At 34.0% G+C, this 22988-nt stretch overlaps 1 protein-coding gene across 3 annotated transcripts in view; it reads left to right on the top strand.

Moving 5' to 3' along the window:
• LOC119636236 (diuretic hormone receptor) overlaps positions 1 to 22988 on the top strand; it is a 47813-nt gene that overhangs the window by 20647 nt on the left and 4178 nt on the right. For 2 of the 3 annotated variants that reach the window (XM_038031496.1, XM_038031498.1), the window contains exons 2-5: positions 7633 to 8100; positions 10705 to 10903; positions 11550 to 11643; positions 12074 to 12167. In XM_038031496.1, coding sequence (XP_037887424.1) covers positions 7788 to 8100; positions 10705 to 10903; positions 11550 to 11643; positions 12074 to 12167 — 700 coding nt within the window. In that variant the 5' untranslated portion in view covers positions 7633 to 7787. Of the gene's footprint in view, positions 1 to 7621; positions 8101 to 10704; positions 10904 to 11549; positions 11644 to 12073; positions 12168 to 22988 lie in introns of those variants that run through there. The other variant, XM_038031497.1, reaches the window with a different exon arrangement.

Raw genomic sequence — 22988 nt, 5'->3', positions numbered from 1 at the left:
GAATAACTTGGAGCCGAAATATATAACTTTCAGCCCTGATAAGTGTTTAAGTGTGAAATTAAGCGGACAAGTTTAAGTGTCACACTTTACATAGTGACTTTGTTTAAGAGTAAGGAATCAGTGTTAAGTATGTGGTAATCCAAAATATTGCGTTCTAGGTTGATAAGCTGTAGTGAGTTGCATAAAATAAACATAAATACGCATCTCAATCGATACTAACTAAATAACTTTAGCATATACTGAATGGTTAAATCGGTTCTTGATATACTGAACGCTACATGGATCATCTATGAATTTCAAGTTTTACTTTATACATAAGATCGGATTTGCTTATACTATATAAATAGTCAAGTTCTTCTTTAATTTATAGTAAGCACTTGAATGTTATATCGAATAGTTTTGACTTTAAACTCTATCGTACTAATTTCATTTGAGGCGTGCAGAGCTCGGTTTCGTTGAATGGTAAATATATTGTATGGTAATAATAATCGGAATTGTTTCGGAATGCAAGCTTCTTGCTTTGCAACAGAACTCCGCTATAGCTAGTTCTTCTTTTTCAAAGATTGAGAGTTTTCTCTTACTTAACGGATGTCCTTTTTTACCTGCAATTGATTGAAGATCTGTTCTCTATAATTTCAGCTGCGGAAATCTGAGAAGTGAGGCGAAAATTTCTTTAAGATTCATTACACCTTACCATTATATATGTGATAGATGCGTGTAATGCTGAGAAGAACTGGAGAAAGAGAGAGACCCTGCTTTCAGTATACTGATTAATTTAGGATCATTTTCTAAATCGATTTAAGATCGTCTGTCTGCCTGTCTGTAAGTCAGATAGTTTGTGTTATGAAAAGGAGTGGGTCTATCGTAAATCCTTCTATACGCTCGCACAAGCTGAAAGCACCTTTTACGCCAAACGCGTATGTATTAGTAAAGGACATAAAAAGATTCAGGTGCCTTGACTTTTATTACACAGTAAAAATGTGCACTTCTCGGTTTTTGTTAATGTTTAGCATTTAGCTTTTCACCATGACCATTATTCATTGAGTGTTATTAAAGATAAAAAGTAATAGCTCCTTACAACGCAAGTCTAGCGCGGCAGTAGCAATATTTTTACGATCCTCTTCAAGTCTCTTTGATAATCAGCTATAGTCACATTTACTTATTTATAGTGCACCTCCCTCGCGCTTATGCACATTCATTTGTTCGTGCATTCACTTGTTTAGTGATGATGCTTCTAAAGCCCTTAAGATTACTTACATTACACGGTACATAAAGAACAAGCATACATGCAATGCACATGAGAATATTTTCCTTTAACACTAGAACTACTGACCTCCATTCACCAAACTTTAATAGACAACGTTATAAATCGTCCGTATCTCGTAGGCAAGAACTGGTAGAAAAATAAAGAATTCATTTATTCAAAGGAATTTTTATATAATATATAATTAAAGATCATTAACAAATTCGAAAATGTTTATATGCTCTGTAATCATTTTCTTTAGAGAATCGAAAATTGAAATCTAACATATCGGGTAAGTCTGGTGTTAAACTTATTTGCCTTCGCATGTGAAGGCTAATTTAATAGAGACAATTATCTAAAAGTCACAAGAGAGTTTTCCCATTTTCATTTGTCTTTCGAGTATTGTTTCATAATTTTTTCCATTTCAGAAAATTTTAATGTGAGCAAAAGTATTAAATACTTTCATAAATTGAAATAGTTTTAGTTTACACTCTTTTTGCTTTCTTTTTTAAATTTTTAAAAAATAAATAAAAAAAAAAAACAATTTTTTTTTTTAATATCGTTAAATGTAAACTAGTAACAAATGACACTCAAAGATAAATTATATTTATCACTTGTGACAAATAAAGGAAGACAACTGGAATTGGAATAAAGAAGAATAACGAAAGTAATGTCACAACAGTTTTGTCATCATCGTTATCAACATTTCATCCTCCAATCTTTACTCTTGTCTACCAATGTCAGAGGCTATATTTACTCATGCCCATTGCCACCCACGTACAAACACATAATCTAGATAAAGTAAAATAAAAAATCTATTGATATTGAAATAAAGAAAAATCGTTTTCCACATAATTTATTTAAAACAAAATAAAATAAATTGTATTTGGTTTAAGGCGAATCTTTGATGTCCACTGTTTATATATTTAAAAGACTGCGCAAAGCTAAGGAAGCTGCAGAAGTGAAATTAAACTTTGCTTGATAAAAAATTTGAAATTTTCTTTACGCATGCTTATCGTATTAGTAAAGATCAGGAGCTATATGCTAATCATATCGTATCATTAACTTTATCACATGTCAAAATGGCCATCGAATACTCCGTCAAATATGTATGTTGCTGTTTAGCATGGGAATCTACGTCAATTTAATCATACCCATCTGTCCACCGGTATTTCTGTCTGCCCATCTGTGCAATAACTTTCTATCTGTCCATCTGTAGGTTTGTTTATCCGTGTTTCTCTTGCCATCTCTGTCCATCTACTTAAGTCCGTTTCTATCTATTAGTCTGTCCGCCTGTTTACTCGCATTTCTGTCTGCCTGTTTGTCCATGTATGTGTCCGTATTTCCGCCGGTTCCGCTGGCCCTGTCTTTCTACCACTTCCGCCAAATTTCTATTTGCTTATCTTGTTGTTTATCAAGCTGTCTATCCGTATGCTTATCTGCCTATTTGTTCGTCCATTTATCTTTCGTCCGTTGGAGGAATGGCAACGTAAAACTTTAACTAAAAGGTCTGATATCTGGCATATACGTTCTTAAATGATTTCGAAAATAAACGTCATACAGCCATCTTTACGATTATGGCAAAAAAAAAAAAACGTGGCGCTTATAATCTGTAGTAGGTATTGGTATGAACATACATACATTTACAATCACTATTGAAATGAAGTGAACAGGACCTGCATTTCCAGAGATGTCTACGGTTCAAATAAACTCTAACTTCAAATCTCTAAGAGGTCTAAAGCCTGTTCAAATATTTGTAAGAGTCAGTTAAACAACCAATGCAAATATCGTCACGCCCGATCAATTGACTCGCCTACATTTAATAAAATATTTTGCTCTTATAATGTGTCAGTTTGCGTGTGAATGTTTATACTCTTTCTCTGGCCGTGCATCTATGCGTTCCTTTCAGAGTTCTCAAGTTGGTATGAAAAATTGAACCTTGGCCCTAAGGTACTCGAGTAAGAGCACGCTCACAGCACGATCTATAACGTTGAGAAATGATTACTGTGTTAACGGGAAAAATTTACCAATAACTTGTCACCGTATACCACATCCGATCATTACAAATTCGGAATAGTTTTCGAATATCGGACATTTGTTGTACTGTGGGATAAATCACATCTTTACGACGAAGATAGTGGATAGGTGTAATGAGAAATATAGGACCATTTATATTAAAGCATTAACCACATCTTGTAGGCAATGGGTTTGCGTGCCTATAAAACCGGTTGCACACCGTGTATGCAACAATAGTCATGAACGATTATAGTCATTCTAAGTAAAGTAGTGCCCGAGATAAGATTTAGCCTCTAAACTGAAACTAAACTGGATTGAAAACTTAAAACATAATAAACTGCATATGTTCATATCGATAGCAGATTAGCTTGCAGCAACAGGCCATCCATCAACTAGCTAAGATAGAGGCTGGATGGATGATTTTCATCCATTTATATTTTTTGATAAGTCATTTTATTGTAAAACTTTTTGATCAGAAATGGTTTTATTCTAATATTTGCACTGGTTTATCGCAATCAAAATGGTGGAGCAATTCTCATTTAAGCGATTTTTATGACTTTCTCGACAAGTCGTGCTAATGATGTACCTGCACTGCTAACAGCTACAATTTACCAATAGTTCCTGTTAAGCCTAATTGGACTTGGAACCATAATCAATTTTGGTGCTCGTTTGTAGTAAAATAAACCAAAATTACAAATTTTAAAACGTTTCTACTAAGTTGTCCTGGAAATTAACTAACTTCCTTATGTCTAAATGTTCCATCACAACATTATTGTGTAAATACATTTTTTGGGCGAGCATACGTCAAGACCTTAAAAAAACTAAGTTTTCCATTATTAAGTAATAATAGAGTAAGGCATCACATGGCGTCAGACTTCACTGAACTTTGAATTTTCCCATTGTTTTACTTTTAATTTTCAGAAGCATATAACGCAAGGAGAACAAGAAAAAAATGTATAATAATGAAATTACATTCCTTTTATGACGAAACTTGGTTATCTTCAATTCGTTGCAATATACAAAGAAGTGCGTGTTTTCTTAAATATGGACTCTTAAGAATATCCTCTAAAAGTGGAACCTTTTTCATCGGTGGCAGAGGAGAGAAAACATATTGAAACATCATAATTTTCTTTAAACAGTTCACGCGTATTTACTTACGCCATTTTGCATTTCCCCGAGCTTAGTGACTTTGAGAATTCAAAGTATATTCGAATGAAAGGACACTCAGATATAAGCATTTTATGGGTTCTCTTACCTTTTTCATCGGTGGCAGAGGAGGGAAACCATATTGAAACATCGTAATTTTCTTTAAACAGTTCACGCGTATTTACTTACGCCATTTTGAATTTCCCCGAGCTTAGTGACTTTGAGAATTCAAAGTATAGTCGAATTAAAGGATACTCAGATATAAGCATTTTATGGGGTCTCTTACGCTTTTATCCGACTATCGTCGAAAAACCGTATAGGTGCACTGCTAGTTTTCGATAATAGATTCTATAGATCGACAAACAGTTGTGCCTTCTTTAACATGCGTTTACATGAATGGTAGAGCATTTGTTTTTGGTTTACTTACATATATCATGATTTGAGAGTTCAATAAATTTTATAGTTTTCAAATGCATTTTCTTTCCTTCCATTATAAACATAACGTCTGCAGAGGTATCGAAGCATGGATACTTTTATTTATAGGAATAAATGGAGCAAATTCTCATCTAAGATTAGAATAATCGTAAAATTATGTGTATGCGTATTCGATATTCATTTCTATATTGCTTTACCAGCTATTAGTATAGTTATCAGCAAGCATTGCTCAATTGCTGCACATTTAATAGCATTTTCACGTTTCTGTTATGGTTTTAATTTAAATATTGAAATTTAAATGGAATTTATTTGTACATGCACCGGTCCGTCTATTTATGCGAGTTGCTCTTCTTTTTTTTTTGTTTTTGCAAATGTATTCGTTTATAAATTATTAAATTAATTATTTATTGGCTTGTAATTAGTTTATTGTTGCGAGAGATCAAAAAAAAAAGTTAACCCGTTTTATTCATTTATTCATTTATTCTATTTTATATTCTTTTCATACCTAAATATTGATTCTGTATGTACGGTGACGTATAAGTAATTTTAATATATTTTCTCATATTTATAAGTCATTCATTCGCCAGCGTCAACGAGTAAGAATTTTTAATTAATTAAATAACAGGTTTGGTAAATGCATAGGCAGAGACAGAGTAAAGAGAGGCTTGTGTCGAATAAGCGAATTGTCTAATAAATGTTTTAGATCTTTTGTGCTATTATCAAAGGTGCAACGATATTGAGATATTGATATGACTGCCAAATGCAACTTGCTCGCACTTTCTCTATAGGTATTTGCTTGAGGTTATTATGAAAAACTTTAGTACCTTTCTACCTACCTAAGTCACTTGTGAGGAGGGTATGTTATGATTTTGTTGGGTGGAAGGGTTTAAAAGAGACTCTCCATTCAACGGAATCATTTTTTTAAACGACTCAAATCTGTCTATCCGTCTGTCCTTTTAATGTTAATTCATGCATGAATGTTTTCAAGATATATGCAGATAGTTGATATTTGTACAGTGCGAGGATGACTCAAGTTGAAATCCATTTCTATCATTTCTCCCAGTTGCGTTAAGATGGCGTACAGAAAAAAATGTATGGCAACTTTTTGAGCAAACTAAGTAAAAACATACTGAATAAATGTGTGAAAAATGTAGAAAGGATGGCGGAAAGACAAGTCTTTCAAGTCTTTCCTCAATATAAAGGCACTTACGTAAGAATGTATTTTTAGTACCTTATGTAAAAGTTGATCGCAGATATGCACAGAATTTTTCCGTTAAGTTCATCGAAAATTAAATTAAATTTCGTTTTCATTCTATTATTGCACAATTTTACTTTAGCGGGTTTTATTGCAAACCTATCGAATCACTCGTCCTTATTCTATACGATATAGTCAATCAATTTTGCTTGCGTCTCTACACATATGTAGGTTGTAGGTAATCTTTGTTTTTACATTGTTTGTTTAAGCTTATGGAGACGTTTTTTTCTTTCTTTCCTGCGCTCTAGAACTTTATCATAAAAAAAAAAAAAAAAACACAGCAACACGAATAGACACTTTTAACTCGTCCAGAGAGATTGCAATTGACGATGATACGAAAAAATAATATCGTTAGAAAAGCACAAATAGAAGCAAACTTAGCTGGAGGTTTTACATGGAAAAAGGAAACATATAAACCGTGAGCTCTCTTTTTTTATACACATCGCTGACAGATGCGGAGTGCATTCATTTTGTCAAAACGTTTGCAATGCCCAGAAGGAAGCTTCAGAGGCAACATGAAGTATATATCTTCTTGATTAGTTTCAAATTATGAATGGGTTTAAGCATGTCCTTCGGTCTGGTTATCCATGTGTCCGTCTGTTGTGTGTCTTTTACGTCTGTTGTGAACCTTATCTTGTTTTCGAAAGTTTCAAAGTTAGCAGAAACATTGGAAGCTCTTGCTCGCAGGTTGGTATCAAAAAATGGGCCAAATCATTCGAAGGACATGCCTACAGTACTACGTAAAGTGAGAATATCTGTGTTTTCTAAAAGGAATAAGAAATTGTTTTTGTTCATTATTCAGAAACTACAGCAGATAAATCGACAAAAATGTGAACATATATTCTATAGCCGATGCTGCAGTATATGTGCAAAAATGATGAAATCGATCACGCCTACCAAGTATTATACTATAAAAAATTGTAATTTTTTTTCAATACTCTTACAATGCACAGGAGTAACCCCACCCCGTAAAGTATATAAATTCTTGGCCAGTTTCAAAGTTGGAAGGCACTTCTGTCCATCTGTCTGTCTATCCAACTATGTAGTCTTCCAGTTAGCGAAAATGAATACTACACTTTCCAAGGGACACCTCTACAACGCCCATACGCCTATGCGATGAAAGATTTTATTTTGAAAATAGATAAAATCAGTCGTGCCCACTGCATATTGTAGAGGATGAGAATGTGGTTTTTTTTTTTTTAAATTTTTTTTGTCCTTTTTAGTATAACGATGATGGGTATAAAAGATTCGGTCAGGATCGAATGTTTCTTACTTGTTTTTCATTAAAGCACAAAAAATGTTTTCATGCATCATAGTTCTTACTCGAGGGAGTTGAAATTTGATTAAGCTCGGAATACAAAACTTATCAAAGTCATAATTGTGCGGTTAAAGGCGAAACTTGTTTTCAAAATACTAAAGAGAATTTTAAAATTCATAAATTTAATGCGGGAAAACTAAAATACAATATTTTTCTTTTGTTTTTTGTTTTTTTTTTTTTTTTTTGTGTGTTGTATATAAAGCATTTCTTTCTCTTTAGTTAAATGCCTTGTGAGCAGCAATCGGAAGATGTTTGATGCATATATGAAATGAAATAAAAAACCAGATTTCATTCGAAAAATTCACAGTTAAAATGCGTTAATAAAACTGCAATCAGCCAGTGTCAGCTAGTCTATCACGGACAAACCAAGTACAATGAATACGTCCAGCACACATTCGTTTGCGTCATCTGCATCTGTATATGCATCAGCTACAAACTTTTTTAAGAATGATTTAATCCCGTCTACGGTCACCCATTCATCACAGGATGATCTGGGTGATATTAATCAAAGCGCTGAGTTACAATGTCTACTGCAAGAGCACATTGATGCAACGACCTTTGGCAATACCACCGAATACTGTCTTACCCAATTTGATACGATACTCTGTTGGCCACGTACATCGCGTGCTACCATAGCGTTGCTGCCGTGCTTGGATGAATTTCAAGGAATACAATACGACAGTACACGTAAGTAGTTATAGATGAACACTCAAACACTCAAACGTTACAGGAGCTATAGATAACTTCTCTTATGTCTCTCGTTAACACTTTGCTTACAAATATATTCTTAACGAAATTTACATTTACCCAAAGGCTGACTGACAATGGTATTCTTTGTAATATATTGATAGTATTTTCTTTTTTTTTTATGATTTTCTTTTGTTTTTCTAGCAAAAGTTTTCTTCTCTGTTTTTCTCTCCATTTCATCTTAAGTACGATAAAAGTTTACATATGTGAAGGATGTTCATTTATAGTAAACGAACAGTTGTACATATAAATGCATATATATATATATATATATATATAAATATTATCGGATATTTATGCACATATTTTAAGGAACCACTCGAGCAGTTACAAGTCGGAATTTCTTCAAAACTTAAAAGAAGAATGCAAGAAAATTTCGATCAAGGACCTTTATACTACACATTTTCACATATGTTATCGTGTAATTTTCTTTCATTTGCAACTTTTCACATTTCCTAAATTTACATCAAATGGAAACAGTTAGTGAAAAAAAAGGAATTTCGAAGAGAAATCTTTCGCTTCCCTAAGAAAGCAACAAGCAAGGTTCTAAAGAAGATCTTAATAATGAAGCTTGATTGCAAATCCTTACTTTAAAGGCCATGTACACACATGCACATATTGTCATAGGTAACTTAGTTAAAGCAGGACTGGATTTCTTCCCTGTTTAATAAAAATTTATCTTGAACTCAGCTAAAGAGGTAAAAGTTAAAGGTTCTCCAAAAAACTGTTAAAGCTTCTTAAGCTCAGGGGTGAGATATCTAGAAGAGACGAGTTATCTATCCATAAACTGCTCTACACTTAACAATTTTTAATCGATTGAAACCCAAATACTCTGTCAGCCCGTAGGGAACTTTACCCTCAAACAATAACTAAATTTGTTATGTTCGTCTGCAATGAGCAATCAGTCATAGAACGGCATGCTATCAAGGAAGTCAAATAAGACCCTCATGTAAATGGGCACGACATCGTCAAAGATCTTGCTATTATCTGTCACCAGACCATTTATAACCGTGAATATCCCACAGATTTGTTTCTATACATAAAGCAGATATTTGCGCTCTGATCATTTGTGATTCATGTCTTTGCTAAACTATATTTTAGAACTACACGGTATCGAAATCCCAGTTTTTTTTTTTTTTCAATATGATCAATCAGTAAGGGCTCGTCTGCTATGTGCCAGTCAGAAAGAAATGGGAAAGGAGAGAAAGAAGTAGGGAGTGTCTAATAGCCATGTGCGCAATCGGGAAGTGTTATGCCCTTACAGATTTTGAGATCCCACAGAAGCTGCGATCAAGTACGGTAAGAATGCACTCACATTTGAACTCACAAACACCGGCCTGGTAGCTGCAACTCTTGTCTGCTTGCTCATGCGGGATAAAAATTTAATAAAAATAAGCACCATAGTCAGGAAAGGTAGAAAGTGGAAAGCCAGTGTATAAATTCGGGACATCCTTAATGCTGCTTATTCCTTGATGCCAAATCCGGCTGGGTAGTCGACTATCAAATCAGTGTTCGCGGGTTCAGATCTCAAATGCGGTAACGTCTTCTTTGGTCGTTGCTATCGTAAGCCGTCGTATAGCGCTTGCTGGATAAATGCATAATACTTATCGATTGGGCCCACACCCACTGGTCTGAAGCCATTGCCTTCCCATTTCTTTCTCTTTCCTTTCTTCTTTCTGACAGTTATAGTGTCAAACGAATAGGGGACATACACTGAGTGATCGGTCACATTGAAGTATTATTTCAAATTTAAATCATTTTTTCTAGGATATAATTGCTTGTCCACTTGTATGGAAGATATCCTGCAGATTATTTTTAAATATGTATTAAATCGCTATTACTAGAGTTTTCTATTTTTATGTACAAGGTGTGTGCGGGTATATGTAACACCCACCAGGACTTAACGCAGATTCACCTCTTATTATATCCAGCGGTTTCGAATCACTCTCTGAGTCAATTTAAGCTTGTCTGTCCGTATGTCCATTTACCTGAAGGAAAAGGTCTTAATATGCAAGAATTAGCAGTATTTCGGTCAAACAAAGTGATGCGAGTTATTTTGATAGGATCTGCAAATATTTTGAACTTCCTTCTGTATGACTGCTTCTACAAAAAAAAAAAAAAATTATCTTTAATTTTACAGAATAACAAGATTCAGTTTTTACAAATTTATTATGGAAAATGTTATCGGATTTAGTGTATAAATTTGCGGTTATACATTTGGATAAGTCAATTTTTGGGTTCCTTTCCATTTATAGGCCTTCTTTTAACAACAAGGTGTAAGGTTTAAGTGTTTTGAAAATAGGTGAAAAATAACAAGTTTTGGATAAAAAAAGTTAGTTTTACCATATGTGGCCCATATTGCTTGCAAGCAATTTAAGAAGAAGGGAGGGAGGCATAGTGAGAAGACTAATTAAAAAGTAGACGCTTAGATAATAGCGAGGTTATGATTTTTACTATACTATAACGAAAATATATAAAATAGATTATGAGAGGAAGTGACGGAAGGTATTTATTGCTCGCTATTTTCCTTTCTTTAACTTTCAGAAAATGCCACACGCTACTGCCAGGCGAACGGTACATGGGAGAAGTATACAAACTATGATGCCTGCATGCATTTACCCGCGACCGTTACTGTTCCCGAATTTGAACCAATTATAGAATTGCCGACAATTATTTATTATATCGGTTATACCATTAGCCTAATATCGTTAACGATGGCAATTCTCGTTTTTGCATATTTCAAGTAAGTATTGTTATCGCAAAAAATTACATAAATAACAAAAGTAATAAAAGCCAAATGAAAGCAAAAACCGAAAAATGTATTTGAATCTAACGAAAAAAGTAGGTAAAAAGCAGCAGGGGAAGGCATTGGCCGTAAGGAAAAGATTCAAATCTTGAAATGTTTTCTCCACTTGATCTCAAAACAATGACATAAAGTTATTCACGTCGTATAAGTAATTAGCACAAGTATTGCACAAGAGAGAATGAAAAAGAGTGTTGCCTTTAATTTTATACCCCCTATAGGGTTGTTATATATATGTACATATCTATGTATATATATATATATTTTTTTTTTTTCTTTCTCACAGAGTTTTAATTAAATGCTCCTTTTGCCCCTCACTAAATCGTTTAGCTCATATCGCATTTCATAGCATACAGTTTGTAAATGACTTAAACTGAAATGCTCGTCATTTCGAGTATACCATCAACCAAAATAAACTAAATGAAAGAAAAACAAAAAAAAAAATAAAATAATAAATAAATAAATAACGATAACAATAGTAAAGCCAACAATAACAATAAACATATAAAACCAATGTGAATAATTTTTCTGGCTTTCTTTCCTCTCTTGGTTTTTTTTTTTTTGCTTTTTTGTAATGCACCCCAAGGGAATTACGTTGCTTGCGCAATTCCATACATGCGAATTTGTTTTTCACTTACATAATGTCAGCTTTGCTATGGATTCTTACGCTGAGTGTACAGGTACGTAAAATGCATATACAAACACATATGCAATACATGGATACACAAATGAATCTCAACTATTTGTTATGGCAAAGGATAATAATATACCACATACAGTGCATAGCGTGTAAAGCTATTTATTTATTCATGTAAAATGCATTTGTTAACACACATTTAAAATTATTTTACGTGTTAACTTTGCCAAAAAAAAAAAAAAAATAATAATAAAAAAATTCATAAAATTCCATAAGTATTATAAGGAGGATACATACATGCGTTATTCTATTCAATGATTTGGGGCAAATTATCGAATTTATTTTTTATTCTTATTTTTTGTATTATATATACATACGTTGGAGAAAGGATTTTTTCGAAACCTCAATGAATCATTTATTTATGTAAATTTTTTTTTCTTTTTCTTTTCAATTTCTTATGATTTTCATTTCAGATATCTTTACGTATTAGCTTGGGTAGCTGCATTATATTGGTGGTGCTTTTTCATTTCTTTACGTTAACAAATTTCTTTTGGATGCTTGTTGAAGGTAAAAAATAGCTTTAAATTAATTTAAATTTTCGAAAAAAAAAGAAAATAAATGACGAAAGCTTTCCTTAACAATAGCGAAGAAAGTGACAAATATATGAAAAATATTTTTGGCATACACTAACCTTAAAGGGCGTCTTGAACATTCGTAACATAACCTTAAACAAATATATATAAATTTAACAAAGAACGCATCACTTCAATGAAGACTATTTTTGCCATGAGGTTGTTGAAAATCCCGTTAGTTGGATTCCATTTGAAGTTTGAGATGGATAAGAATTATTTCAAACTACGTATCTGTGTTCCGTGTATGTGTATGTGTTGCTTTTGAGAGCAGGATGAGTTGGTTAAAATGCATTCTTGACCGACTTTCCAACAAACTTGCAATGCAAGCCGTTGCATGTGGATGGAATTGTAATTGCCAATACGTTTGTTGCATCGGTTCAAACATAATTGTATATGAAAATAGGTAAGAACGCTATAGTCGGTTACATTGGGTACGCCACAACACTCTGGCATAAATTATGCATTATTTTTATGTAAATGCTTAATATTCGTGAAAGCATTTATATTAGAGGATACTCGTCGTGAAACGTCAACGTGGTCTAAATTTAAAAAGACCGTCAAGGCTGCAAATTCCCTGCGCTTGATCTACTAAAGACAAGTTTTCATCATAAAATATTAAAAATTGGACATTTTTGGCATATGAAGCTTTCTTTTTCGCGAGAAACCCTATATAGATTTGGTATTCAAAAGATAGACCTACGGAGTTTAAGTTCGATAAGTTCGGTTAATTGTTATGTCAGATTATTACTATCAGCGAATTTTCAGTAACAACTATTGAAAATTCGGGGGTTTTAATCCCATCAAGACGCAATTTTCTTAGGAAGGGTTATAGGACAACGGTTTCAAGCAATTGCCCTATCCGATGCAAAGTTTTCACACCCACCTAGAATAACGAAAAACTACTACCAAGCCAAGTTAAGTTCCGAAATTCTAAGAATTACAGTAACTCTCACATAAGGACTTATAAAAATAAGGCGTAGTCCTTGAGATAAAACACGCCAGAATATTAAATTTCATCAAAATATTCCGAAATTGCCGACCTGTAGAGTGAACACTACAATACGTGAACAGTCATCTGATCAGATAGCCAAAAATCTTAGCAGAATCACTTCGTGGGTATTATAAAAGGTGGGCCTATGTTAAGCTCTTTTGGGTGTCCGCACAAACTTATTATACCCTGTGCTACAAGTAGTGTAGGGTATAAAAAGTCTCTTTCTAGTCACATGCTCTCATCGATGCTAGGCGGCTATAGGACTCGGACACGTTAGTTGGACGTACACGCGTGTGGACAGAAAAACCGGTGCATTTTTCAATTCTATGCCACAGCAATTGCCGCAAAACTCACATAATGTTCTTAAATTCGGTAAAACTACTCGAAATTAATTTCGGAAGTCCCACCCGAGCTCTTGGCCCAAGAATTTGAGGGAGCTTACCTTACCCTAGTAGCTTTTACATGTGAGTAGCCCTGTTTAAAATTGTAGAAGTAGAGTCTATTCTTTTTTTTTTTTTTTGTAATAGAATCCAACCACTTAGGTAATGTCCCCTATTCGCGTTATAAGGTGACGATCAGAAAAAAATGAGGAAAGAGTTAGAAATAGGATGATCGTGGTTGTAACTTAGGGACTGAGGGTTTACGATAGCATCAACCAGAGAAAACTCTACCGCACTTGAGATTTGAACTCATGGACACGAAGTTGGTTGTCGCGGTTTTTACCTATTCGGGTAGTCAGACGATTGTGGAGATTATAAAGACAAATCGTATTTCTTGAGAATAAAATGCAATATGAATTAAGTTTTATTATAATATTTGCTGGGTCGAGGACATCATTGTAGCGAAAAAGCAATACGGCTAACTTCAACTTCGAAATCGGGAAAAATCGTAAAAATTTATTGCCACATTACTAGACCGGTCGCAAAACTTTGTGACGAATGCTTTGAAGCGGGAAAAAAGCACTGAGAGATGCAGGAAAATAAAAAAACTGATCTCGATATCTTCATCGACCGTTATTAGGTACCAATCTACCATTGACATAAAAATTGCAGGGGAACCAGAAGGCGAAAAAGTGGAGAAAAATATACTTTGTTTTTCAACATTCAAGGCGGCTACAGAATTTAACACGATTACTAAACGTCATCTAAAATGTGCGTTAGCGTCGCTAGAAAGCTGAATTGCACGATACGAACCCCTACAGTTATGTTAAAGGTAGCCCAAGTAAAAAATAGGGATAAAGCGCTTGAACAGTGCTTATCACCTTTATTTATATCTAACTTATAGGTGAACGTATCAGCTAAACCCCGTTTAATGGTTTACTCTGCAGAGTATTTACTGACTCAGGTACCACATAGAATACAGTTCTTTCTTGAGCTATGGGTTGAGAAACTCTTAAGCTTTAGGTATTCTAGTCTTACATGAACAAAATTGATTTTTAATTTCAGTTTACTTTCATCATATTTACCTGTGCGTGTACAGGCATTTACGGCAATTTCACATGGCCGCAATTTAGTACAAACACTGATATTTATTTTGCGGTCGATTGTTTGTTTTCAAATTTCAGTGATGGTTTCTATGACAGATTTATGTGGAAAAGCGGCATTCGAAAATCGAATTTTCACGAAAGGGGCAGAAGCCATCATTTTACCCCATGTCCGACTGATCCTCGTACGTATCGCCAAAAAATTTTTAAAGGATTTGAAAACGACCGAAACTGCTGAAAAGATACGCTTGCAACGCCCACATGCCTATCCAAAAAAACCAAGACCTCATAGAATACAGCACACCATATGAACATCTACTTTCATTCTGAAAATAGGAAACATCAGCCGAGCCCATCCGATGTTATAGATTATGAAAATTTAGTTCTCTTCTTTTTTTGTCTTTTTTAGCATAACGGTGAGGGGTATAAAAGATTCGGGCACAACCGAATATCATTTTCTTATTCGTTTTTATTTCAAATTAAAATTTATTGATCACCCTCTATATAGCGTATTAGCTTTAATTCTTTGTTGTTTGAAAAATTCTTCAAGTCAAATTTTTTTATTTTTACTTGTCTCATACAGATTGAGGTTTGTAGTAGTGTGAATTTGTTAGAAATTTTATTAAAACTGACAAATATATTTTTCTTAACTATTTAGAGAAATATAAATATATTTGTACTTAACATACATAATGGCTGAGGAAGATAAAAAGCTGGGGCATGAAGATTCCTTTATGGGCGAAAACTCCACGGCGGGCAATACTTCTGTAGCGCCCGAAAGCCCAATTGCAGACCGTAGCTACGAAATAAAAGAAATCTTTGTCGGTAGCGAAAGTTTTGGGGTGGGACGAAGATCCAGTTCGGCGGTAAGCCTCGAGATACCCGAATACTATCCAGTCGAGCTCGTAGCAAATAAAAGCTGCACAATAAACGAACTGGAGAAATTGGGAAATAAAGGGAGAACATCTCCGAATACTACGAAAAGTGGAAGTGACTTCCTAACTGATGACAGGGTGAACCAAAGTCCAACAACGTCCAAGAGTTTAGTAGCGATCCAAAGCTTCACAACGGACCAAAGGTTGATAGAAGACCAAGGACTCGTAGCAAAGCAAATGTCTGTAGAAGATCAAGAGTCCACACCAGAACCAGAGTCCATAACAAACTCAAGCTCTGTAAAGAGCACTTCTTCTATAGAAGATAAAAATAACATATGGATATTTATGGAAAGCTTAATAAAAGACGAAATGAATGCAAGCTCCTCAGGGTACAAAGCGCAAGGATTATCAAGTCACCGTCCAAAACCTAAGTCAATATCATCACGCACTATGGTAACGAAGGCATTTAAATCACTAAATTCTCGGGAAACGCTATCTCTGGCAGCAATACGTAATTTTGTATCGGAAAATTATAATCTGTTTGACAAGGCTCTTAAACTGCGTATGGGCTATATAAAGCGGTATCTAAACAAGAGCTTGGAATCAGGTCAGTTAATACGTGTGAGAGGTAAAGGTCTGCGCGGCTCCTTTCGTCTCCCTAAAAAAAAAGGGCGGCGCCAAACAAAAACCGGCAAAAAGAAGCAAACAACTACGACTCGTAATAACCCGTTGGAAAAAAAAGTAAAATCTGAGAACCAATAGACCACGAACGCCAATCATGCGATTATGATCAATGCCTTTATTTTAATTTTTTTTATAAAACTTTATTTTGTTAAAAAACTTAAAAGATCTGTGATTAGATCAACAAAAATATATACAACTTTGTGCAATTTTTTTAAATAGAATGATTTCTGTGTTTTGTTATAGATATTTGTATATATATAGCTCGAATTATAGGGCGGCTTATTGAAACATTAGGTATATGCGTGAGCGTCGATTCGGTTTTTGCTGAATTCGTGATTGCAGATAAAAACCGTAAAATATACAGGTGTTCCTTATCAGATGAAATTTTCGGGTTCATTTATTAATCGTCTTGCAGTCCTACTTTTTATTGAAAGGATCGCGAAAACTGAAAGAGGATCTAACAAGTAGGCGCTTGCTTTGCATTTATGTTTGTTTCTTTCTTTTTGGCTACTTCTGTGGTATCGCAAATTTTATACCCGGCGCCGCTTAAGTTACAAGTCAAGTCAGTGAGGATTTATACAATACCCAGAAGGACTTGAGATAGGATTTATGTTTTCTTATACTGGGGAAGTGATTTGAATCAGTCTAAGCTTGTCAGTACATTTTCTTTTCTTGCGTTCAACCTAGAAACTATAATTTTTAAGACATTACGATGGATTTGGGCACATTGGTCTTTTCTATCCCAAGAATGCATTTTACTGAAAATATTTCTAAGTGGACCATATTTTCGACAACTTCCCATATAGCACCTTATTTTAAAAGTCCTTAGATGAATAGTTTTGGGTATGTGACGATGGGGTGTGGTCTAGGGTACTTATTGGTAATCTGCGGCCAATCGTAGCTTTTTACTTCTTTATGGACAAATTATATACACGAAAATAAATAAGGTTTGAATTAAGTGAACGAAAAGGTAGACAATATTTACCACACACATTACCCAGACGGACCAGCAGAAGGATATGTTTAAATTGATTCAGAACCTAATGCTTATACATATATATTATATATTGAGAGGATTCTTTATGGGATTGTTGAAACTTCCTTGTGGAACTTGCAGACGTTCAGGCAAAACTATCCTTCAGTGCACGTTGCAAAGAGTAACATGTTTATTATTGTTACTATTTATTACATTTTGCCTAAAGAACGGAAGGTAGATACTTCCGGTTATGACGTAGACTCAGCATTGTAATCTGAATTGCCTGTCTGCCCGTCTGTCCGCCTGTCCGTTTGGTATCTATGCATGTAATTTTGCGTTCAAGCTACAGATCGCAATTTTTGAGATATATTGATGAAATTGGGTACACTGACCTGTTTCGACCCAACGATGAACGCTATTGAAAATGGTTGGGTTCGGTCTACTCTTTCGACCACTCCCCATATAACGTTCTATTCTGGAAAGCCATTATATTGAAAAAAATTACAATTTTCAATATTGCTCAGCAAAAGTGGCTAAGTAGTAGTAGTATTTGCGCATTCTAAATTGTTATGAAAATATTGGACCGGCTGGGGTTATTTTTTTAACCTCCTCTCCTAGAGCGTGTAATTGTCATAGTTGACAATTATTTGTAAAATTATAACAACACACGGGCCCCGCGTTGGGCCTCGCGTTTGTAATGTGTCTTAATTGACAATTATATGAAAATGTAAAATTATAAGGTCAGTCGATGTTTTCACAATTTTTACATCCTTTCTCAAAATTTTTTCTACTTTCGGCATTAATGCAGATTCCCTTTCATTTCTCTTCTTTCTCCACCCTTTTTTTAAATTATTTATTTATTTTTTTATTTGAAAGTTCAAATAGTTTAACATACCGTTAAGTACTTATGTTGATTTTTAAGTAAAACAATAAACTTTAATTCTTTCTTTTTCATATTTACTGCAATATGCAATAGTTGTTTGTACTCTATACTATCGTTGTCTGTACTGTTCGCTGTCCGTTGGTTCATTCTTGGCCCGTATTCCCTGCCCCCTACCCTCACTCATACGCACATGCACACCCCACTCATTCCTCACAGTCACAGCGGTGCCTACAGACTGTTTAGCTATGCATTAATTTTTTTTATTTTTTTTTCATTACAAATCAGAAAAAAGGAAACAGAAAGAAAAAGAAAAATAAAAATTACAAAAACAACATAAACGCCTATAACTTACGATGAAAAGTAGAAAGATGATGATGATGATGATGATGATGACGATTATTTGACTGGCTGACTGTAAGGGTAAGGGTAAAAGTTGGATGGTCGTTTCCGCCAGCAGCACAATGTTCCCCCTCAGTTTGTTCTTCATAGATATTTGACCAAAAACCTGTTCTTGTTGTTAGAAATGCTTCCTTTCCGCCTTTCAAGCTGATGTGTTGGTTTCATTTGTCGAGAAATTAAACGTCTTTTCAAGGTGAATTCGTTTATTTCATTTATGTATTTATTTAGATTAATTGTCTATTAATCGAATGATTTATTTACTTCTTTTTTTTTTTCTCTTTTTGTTTTCTTTACATAGTTACATTGTAGTTTATTAACAATAAGTTTTAATTTATACTTTCGCCAGAACAGTAATTAATAATTTTTCCAAGTTTTTAATAAATTTAAGTTTTTTTTCTTTTGTCCTTTTTTATTGCAGCAACATCACGAAACATCTCTCAGTCTTTTTGATTTTTATTCACTGATAGTCATCCACTTGTTGGTCAGTGAATGTTCCAATTTTATTACCCATTTTTAGTATATATTATTGGAAATGATCAAACACAACTTTAAAACAAGAGAAAATGTTTTTTTTTTTTTTTTTCTCTTTAAGCCGTTGAAATATCATTTAAATCGCCATAATTAATTGGTATTAAATTGAATTTTTTTTTTTATTTTTTATCGTAGATTCCTTTGTTTTTTCACTTTTATACGAAATCTATGAGAAAAATAAACTTTTTAAATGTTTTTTGTAGAAATATCTTTTTGTTTTTCTTTTTTCTTTGCTTGCGCTTCTTTTTCTGTTCGACCAGCACTGTCAAAAACAGCCTCCTCACTTTGCTGTCCAAAATCCAAATCAATCAAAAGACCTCAAAAACAATCGAAATATCGTCAAATCATACAGACGGACTTTGGACGGTTCCTCTTTCCATAATTCTATCTCGCATAATAACGTTATTTAGAGAGAGAGAGAGAGAGAGAGAGAGAGAGAGAGAGAGAGACAGAGAGAGTTATGAAAAGAGGTTTTTTATCGTAAACGGTAGGCCGTTAAAATAGTTTTACCGATTCTACTGCGACAGAGCAGTAGACAAAACAGACCGATGAAGCCCCTACCTTCATATGTATGGGGACCTTACAAGCGAAACTTAAAGTTCATACGATAGAAAGGTATAATTTTCAATGCTTCGCGATAAAAATTACATCATAATAGTAACTTAATATAAGAAAAAAAAATTAACAGTGCGAAATTTGGACGATCTCGGTTTATTTTAATAACGATTTTCGCCAAAATCGATCCTCTTTAGAGCGGAAAAGTCTAAGCCCTAAGTCTAACAATTCGTGATGAAAATTAACCCATAATAGTACAGGAATTTCACACAAAAATGGACTCTACAAAAATGTGACCATTTACGCCTATTTTTCGATCCTGCCCTATGTAATGATTAAGCTTGTGCTGCACTAGGTTGCGTTTTGCATAAATACGCACATGAAAAATATGCCTTTGCATAGAGACAAGATACAATTTTTGTGTTCTACAATAAAAATTAGAATTTGGTTACACAATGAGGTGTGGGGCAATTGAAAGGTCGGCCTTGCCCGCCTAGAATGTTCTTATCTGTTTTTTAAAAAAAATATGTATTTTTGCGTATTATATGAAGGTGAGAAATTTGGATTGGATGCAATCATTTTTTCAGAGCAACCTTTTCTAGACGTTCTTGTAAAAATTTTTCTTTTTTGTGGCAACGATAAGTAATTTTTAGCAATTGCTGATGAAAATTGACACATGACTGTGTTTAGATAAAAAAAAGCTATTGCACTAGATTTACTCTTCAGATCGCTGTCATGGCTAGTAAGCCTTTAGATGGCATCAGGGCATGATTTATTCATACCTTTGTTAAGCGAAACAAAATTCATTTAAATATATTTTCAAATGCTTTTCATTTTCGTGTTTAAGCTCCCTTTTCATTTAGAAATTGTTAACTTTTTCCCTTTTGCTGATGTTAGTGCAATTTTAGCCAGAATTTTGCAAAGTTTCAAATATGTGGTGGGTAGATATGTGAGTGGGTTTCGTTTCGCTGCTACGTTAATTGGCTACACAATGTTAGTGTGCGTGAAACCAAAGCAGCTATTAAAGCAAATGATTGGCGAAAGTAAATGTTGGAGATAAATGATTTCGGTTGGTGTGATTAAACCATAGAAACTTGGAAGATGGTGGTCTTTTTTGGGCTTTTAAAACAAATTCTTATCTTTATATCAAACATGCACATAAACACAATGTCTAATAATGTGGTCTTTAAGATCAAGAATGTTATGATAATAAAGCAACACTCACTTAAAGCAACATTCAAAGTAATATAATGTTCAAGAGAATTTTATAATTTTTTAAATAATTTGTGGATAGATTTTTTTTTTTTTCGCCTTCAAGCATACTATGAAGAAGTTCGTCAAGCAGGGCTTGTCGAACACGACGGAACTATTAATGCTGATATTTTAAGAGTTATTTGAGGCGCTTCTAATTATTTCAAATATTTATTTCTGTTTCTTGTTTTGTTAAATTATTGCAGTCCTCCCTCAGGTTCTTTTTGATGTGTGTGCTCCAAATTGCTTAACGATAATAAAAGCATTAACGATTTCTAGCTACATTGGCAGCACGTAGTGTAACTATAGTGGACAGATGGACTACTCTCTTTTTAAATATGTCTCCAAAGGAGCGAAGGAGAGCCACGGTTGAATTTCCCTAAACGAAGGATACTCTACTATAGCGGGACACACACCGCTATTAACCGCTATGCCCCACTATATGGCTCAGTACCGTTATCCATATTATGATATTTCAAAATAAGACCCTGTTCACGGGAAGTGGTCGAAGAAGCGTCTTAATCCAAACCATATTTAATAGCGTTCGTGGTAAGGCCGAAAATATATCGGTATACCAAATTTCATCAAACTATCTCAAGAATTGAAACAACGCTGGCAGACAGACAAACGGTTAAACGGACAGATAATCTTAGATCTGATGCTGAATCACTTTCTAAATCGATCGGTAGAGAAAAAGGTAGACCTACCTTTAGTCCTCCTGCGTGTAGAATAGATCCGCTTAAACTTGGTGTAGGGTGTAATAAATTAATATCGACTGGTGTACTGCTAATATTTATATAATAAGTACTGCTTAATATTTATGATACATCCTTTTGGCATAACTGCTTAGGTAAAGAATTCCAAGCTTCCCTAATATCTTTCAAAGGTTTATCCATTACCTCGCCGAAATCTCTTAAATTTGCAATGGCACTAAAATCGGGACTTTAATGGGGGCTTTATGCTTATGAAATCCAACAATCATTTATTTTGTTTTCCCGAGCACTTTACGTACTTACTTCGTATAAAAGCCCTGATTACTGGCAAGGAATCAAAGGCATATGACGCTCTACATTTTTCCGCCGAAATGTCATCGTTAGCAGTATGAACTCTGACGGATGAAGTAAAGGTTTTTTTCTATTCATTCGGCTAAGAAATTAGATATCATCTGTCGAACGACTTCTTATCGGTCTACGTGACAGTGCTAGTGGAAAGTTTCGTGTCTCTAAAGAGTTTAACTAGGACACGTTTATTGTCGCTCACTCAATCACTTTGGCGAAGCAAGCAGTAGATTTTATTGGTTTCAGTTCGAGTATTGTATTTTTATTTAAGTGCATGAGATATTCTCCTCAAAAATCTAATGACATTACAAGCAATTTCGCTCAATATCACAATCACTTCAACACTGCAGCCATTTCAACTGCCTTTTTTCCGTCCTGGCGCATGTTAATAAAAGCTTTGGTATTTTTAGATACGCTTTTAGCACAACTTACGAACCGAACTAATAGAATTAATTGAACACACAAAACAAACAAAGCTGAAGAGTAGTTTGTTTAAAAATTGCGTTTATATTTTTATTTTTTTTTTTGTTTAATGCTATTTTTACGATCAATTCTAGCGCGTACTTTATACGCAGGAGAGCAAAGCAAAAAAAAAACAAAAAAGTTAAAGCTTAATATAATTTCTAGAGAGATATTTTCTCTACGGTATGACAAAGAAACGTTGCAAACGATTAAATTAAATTAAAAAGTTAGACAATTGCTATCAAAGTTCTGCTTTAAACTTGGGTTATTTATATGTCTATGCCTGCATATCAGTTCATCCACATATTAAAATTAAAACTCCTGTAGAATGAAGTTATTATTTAATTATTATTATTACTATTATACTATATTATATAAGATATTTTCTCTACGGTATGACAAGAAAGTCTTGCTAAAATAATTATAAAACTTTTGGTTTAAATTTGTGCTAATTATACGTCTATCCGTGCATATCAGTTCGCCTACATAGTAAAATTAAAATTCCTGTAGAATAAACAAACACTTGAGTTAATAGGAAAGATGCTTCTATTATGCCCATCATCGAAAGATGACGGGTATATTTAGTTTGGGAAAATGTCTGCCCCAGA

Source organism: Glossina fuscipes, unplaced genomic scaffold (genome assembly GCF_014805625.2).
Source record: "Glossina fuscipes isolate IAEA_lab_2018 unplaced genomic scaffold, Yale_Gfus_2 28, whole genome shotgun sequence".
Taxonomy (NCBI): domain Eukaryota; kingdom Metazoa; phylum Arthropoda; class Insecta; order Diptera; family Glossinidae; genus Glossina; species Glossina fuscipes.
Note: the sequence above shows the minus strand (reverse complement) of the source record. Positions and strands in the feature narration are given on the sequence as shown.